A 5,216-nucleotide genomic window follows, 5' to 3' on the forward strand; every position below is an offset into this window, starting at 1 on the left:
ATGCATCACTCCTATATGCTAGCTGAAAGGGAGTGGCTGTCTATACAACAAACAGGAGAGCTTGTTATCCTTGCTCAAGTGTTTCTGTGGTGCTGGGGATGAAAGCCATGCATAGACAGGCATCTGCCACTGGGTTATGCTGTCACTCTAGTGCCTGGAGCAATTTATGTGAAGCAAACTGGGACAGCACTCCAACTTCCCTTATGCTTATTTTGAAAGAAAACACACCAATTTCCTAACTTGTGAGATAAATGGGCTCACATAGAGGTTTTATTTGTTTTTGTGTTTAAGTATATAGTGATGTCTGCTATAGTGGTATGATATTTAAATCAACATCTAATTTTTTATTGTGTCTTACAGCTTGGAAAGTTCTGTACTTCATAACTCCATTTAGAAACATTGAAGAATCATCAGTTCAATAAAACACACACACACACACACACACACACACACACACACATGCAAAACTAAAGAGAAATAAAATGCCCTTTACCTAAGTTTAAGAATTATTTGACTATAACTCATCACTCATATTAATAATACTGTTGCACACATTCAAGGTGCCTACAATGGATTAGATGTTAGGAGGAAACTTGAGGGAGGCCCTAAGCTAATTATATTCTCCATATTTACTTTAAAAACACAGTGGTGGCACACGCCTTTAGTCCCAGCACTCAGAGGCAGAGGCAGGCAGATCTCGGCATTCAAGGTCTACAAAGCGAGTTCCAGGACAGCTAGGACTACACATAGAAACCCTGTCTTGAAAAAACCCAAAACCACCTCTAGAAATACGTGGTAGGAAAACCCGAGACTGCAGATATATCATTTCAAACCACAAATCTTATTTTCTGTTTTAGAAAGATTCATGATATAAGAGCATTAAAACAAACAAAATCCCAATGAATACACTACTTACTTATCTGGAGGTCACACCTTAAACATTATTTGTAACCAAACAACACCCTCCAGTCAGATGGAGCCAGGTTGGCTTATTTAGTTATTTGTTTGTTTTTAAATAAAGATCTTAAATATTAGACACCAGAGTTGGATTTCAGCCCATTGCTGCTATCTAGAAGCTGTGACCTTATCCTCTCAGTGCAAAAAACAAAAGCTACTACTGTAAGCCAGGTAGCAGTTGGGTGCTAAGGATACAAACAGAAGTAAACATGGCTCATGTCTGCAAACTGAAATCAGACAAAGTTCTTACCTAGATTCCTCTGATTGTTTTAGGGCTCACAAAAAGGAAAAGAAGAGCTATCAATGTCTACTGAGTACTTACCCTTACCCTGCTGGATGAGACACATTACAAAGTCTCATTTGAACTCATCTCTTCCCTACATAATGCTACCTAATAAATGATTAATGACAATTAATTTAGGCCAGTCTGGTGACAACTAGTTTTGTAGCTGTCACCAGACTGGCCTAAAACTCACAGAGTCGCCTGCCCCTGCCCAAGTGCTTGAATTCCACCACACTTGGCCATCCTGGGCAACTTTGAAGGACCTTTATTGGGAAGGGATTTAAGCTACACCCTGTGGGGACTGGGGAATTGGCACAGTCAGTAAAGAGCCTGTGGCACAAGCATGACCATCTGAATTTGGATCCCCAGTACCCAAACAAAAGCTGGGTGTGGGATGGAGAGACAGCTCAGTGGTTGAAAGCACATATTTGTTCTCTCAGAGTCTATAGCCCAGCACCCACACCAAGCAGCCCACAATGGCCTGACTCCAGCTCCAAAAGACCTGACACTCTCCTCCCTATCCAGGCATGTATGCCCGCACCCCCCACATGCTCAAACATAAACACGCCATACATGCTAAGACACACGCACTACACATGCTAACATACACATATACACCCACATGCTAAGACACACAACATACTAAGACACATATACACACACATACACAAATACTTTTTATGTCAATGTGTTTTGCATACATGTGTAACCCTAGGGATTGGGAGAGTGTAGTGTCAGATTTCCCAGGGCCAGGCCAGCTGGTCTAGTCAATTAATTTGTAAGGTACAGTGTTCAGTTAGACCATGTCTCAAAAACTAAGGTGGAGGGTCAGCAGATGACTCGGTGGGAAAGACACTTCCACGCACCCCACCCCCAAGCCTCACAGGCTAAATTCAATCTCTGGAACCAACAAAACCCACATGGTCAGAGAAGAGCACAGACTCCTGCAAGCTGTCCTCTGACCTCCACAAGCACACTGTGGTACACACACACCCTCCTCTCCACACACATTAAATAAATATGTGTAACTTCTAAAAAGAATTTTAAGGTAGAGATCATTTTAAAAAAAGATACCAGAAGTCAACCTCAGGCTTCCACACTCATTCATACTCATATGCACATATAGACACATACGTTGCGCACACACGCACACGCACACACACACACACACACACACACACACACACACACCAGAGAGAGACAGACACACAAACACACACACCTTCAAAGTCATCAAGAGCACAGGTGGTTTAAGGATCTCTCCATTTTCTTCCAGGCAGGGTTCCTTGATAGTTGCACTATCCTCTACCCAACTGCCTTCCCACTCCTCTATACCTTTATTATAATACTTATGCAATCACACCTTACTAATAACTAAGGTTTAGGGAATATTTAATATATCAGTTACTATTTTAAGCACTTTGTATGTATTAAATCATTTCATCTTCAATAATCTATGAGGTAGGTACTATTATTCAGAATTTAAAGATGAGACAAACAAATTAATAAATTGTATGAGCTTGGGGTTGGGAGTAAAGTCCATGATAGCATATTGCAAGGAAATGACTCAATCCACAGAAATGTACACACAGTAAATAAACTGTTCAAGCGGCAGAAGTGGAATTAACTTAAACCCAGGCAATCTAATGTCAGACCTAAACCTGTAACCTGTGCTATGCTTCCTGTCCAAGGGAAATCTTAGTTCTAAGGCTGTGCATTCCCTGAGAACCACAATGAAGACTAATGTTTTGTTCTTGCTGTTTGGTGGGAACAGGAAAGAAAGTGTCACACCCTCAGCACCTAGGATAGTTCTTGGCACACAGTAGGCATTTGCAAATATTTGTTGGAGTAAACTAGTCTTGAATACTTAGCTAAAGAATCTAGGTTGTTCTTCCTAAAGGCTAGGGGTTAGCAAAATTATTCTGCAAGAGGCCAGAGAGTAAATATTTTAGACTGTGAAGACTATAGAGTTTCTGTCACAATTGTTTTCCTCTCTCCTCTCTCTCAGTCTCTGCTATTGTTGCTACTGAATGCTGCGGACAAACACACACTCTACCATAAAGACCACGGAGCTAGCTACATTCCAGCTAATACCCCCATACAATTACTCATTGAAGCCCTGTGCAGAAGCAACCACAGACAGTTGGGAACAAAGGATGGTTGTGTTCCAGTAAAATTTGATTTATGAACAGTGGGGTTGATCCTTGTCACAGGTGATAGATTCCTATCAGGTTTCTAAACAAACTTTAAAAGTTGAAATTGTGTTTTAACATGATTAACTCTGATTACAATGTAATGTGCAGGAGAAGAGTTAGGAGTGTCAAGCTTGCAATCACAAGCAATGTCCCACATTGTCCAACAGAAACAAAACAAAAGCCACAAGTGTGAGTTATATACACCATTTTAAATTGTCTAAGTTAGAAAACCCCTATCTTTGAAAGTAAAATTAATTTGAATATACACAGCCCTATATACCCTAAAAATAGCTGTAATGGATAATCAACATAAGATTGAGATTGTTTACATCCTTGTTGTTACCATGTCTTCAAAATCTAACATGAATTTTTATACTTAGAGACATCAGTTTGGATTAGCCCACATTCGATAACTATATGTGACTAATGGCCAGCATACTGGACATCACAAACTCATCAAGTAGAGGCTACGGGTTGCAGTCAGTGTACAGCATGCTAAGTGAGGGCGTTAAGCTCAATTGCCAAAGTCAACAATTAGACAATGAAAACAATCTACAGATCCCCATATACGGCTGTTCATTCTGACTGTTTTGCCAGCGGGTTCTGGACCTCACTCTAAATTGTGTGCCACGGTTTAACAATAGCGGCAACTCAAAAATACACCAGTGTCTCCGTAACTTCATGCAGCATTTCTTCACCGCTCACTGTCTACATTCATTTTCCCTCCTGATCTTCGTTGCAACCATATGGGTAGGTAGGTGTGTTAAATTAGTTTTACAAATGAGTAAACACGATTCACAGAAACCAAATAACAGCTAAAAAAAAGTCATTGGTAAAACGGGGAAAATCAGATCTAACTTCTAATCAATCTATTTGAGCCGTGATAGCATAGCATCACCTGTGAACAAAGTTGCAAGCTTGCGTTGTATCTGTGAGGTAGCCCTCTACCGCACCGCTGTACTGTTAACGCCATGAAGACCACGGGGGTCCCCAGGGGTCCAAGCAAGGTGCTTCAGGGGTTCACAGTATTTACTAAGTGAAAAGAGTTCCTGACTTTCCAGTGTTTGGGGCTGGTTAAATGCATCTTTGTTTTGTGACTGAAGTGCAGATGAGCCGAAGTATATCAATGAAATCATCTTTTGCTTTTAGTGGAAGCTCTGAAGCTTCCCTCCCGTGAGTTGGGGCGCTGGTGCCGACCCTTCCCTGACATCACCGTGAAGCTTCAGAAATGAACCGGAGAGAGGATCAGAGCTCCCACCCAGAAAGGGCAGGCTGGGCTCAGTGCCGCCCAGAGCTGCGACAATCCCCATGCTCTCGTTCCCTTCCGACTCGGCGACACACAAAGATAACCCTTAGGTCCCCGCGGGGTCCCCTGCGGCGCCCGGGTAGTGAGTCCGACGCCGCCGCGGACCGAACCCCGCCGAGCCCAGCCGCCATCTTCCCCATTGGCTCGACCCCAACCGCCACCCGCCGGCCCCGGGAGACGCGGGCCTCACCTCTCCTCACAGTCTTTGCATTTCACTTGCAAGGGCACGAGCTGCTGGAACAGAACTTGGCTCATGTCGGACCGCTGCCGCGACCGGTGTGCGGAAAAGCCCAACAGGCCAGGGCCTTTGGAGCAGCTAGAACGGAGCCCCGGTCCTGACAGTGTTTGAGTTTGGCGCTCAGCTCCCGCGGAGGAGGAGGGGAAACTATCAACAGAAGGGACGAAGGAGGTTTGGACCTCGGCAGCCACCATCAACCCCTTCCGGTTCAGGAGAGAGAAGGAGCTACGGCGTCTT

The 5,216-nt window shown here is 43.5% G+C and overlaps 1 protein-coding gene across 4 annotated transcripts in view; it reads right to left on the reverse strand.

The window, feature by feature from the left end:
- Sass6 (SAS-6 centriolar assembly protein) overlaps window positions 1-5,155 on the reverse strand; it is a 32,445-nt gene extending 27,290 nt beyond the window's left edge. For 3 of the 4 annotated variants that reach the window (XM_021231215.2, XM_021231214.2, XM_021231213.2), the window contains exon 1: window positions 4,932-5,155. In XM_021231215.2, the coding sequence (XP_021086874.2) occupies window positions 4,932-4,996 (65 nt within the window). In that variant the 5' untranslated portion in view covers window positions 4,997-5,155. The remainder of the gene's footprint in view (window positions 1-4,931) is intronic. The other variant, XM_005077112.4, reaches the window with a different exon arrangement.
- Between the last annotated feature and the right edge of the window lie 61 nt (window positions 5,156-5,216).

Source organism: Mesocricetus auratus, unplaced genomic scaffold, assembly GCF_017639785.1.
Source record: "Mesocricetus auratus isolate SY011 unplaced genomic scaffold, BCM_Maur_2.0 Super-Scaffold_100009, whole genome shotgun sequence".
Classification (NCBI taxonomy): Eukaryota; Metazoa; Chordata; class Mammalia; order Rodentia; family Cricetidae; genus Mesocricetus; species Mesocricetus auratus.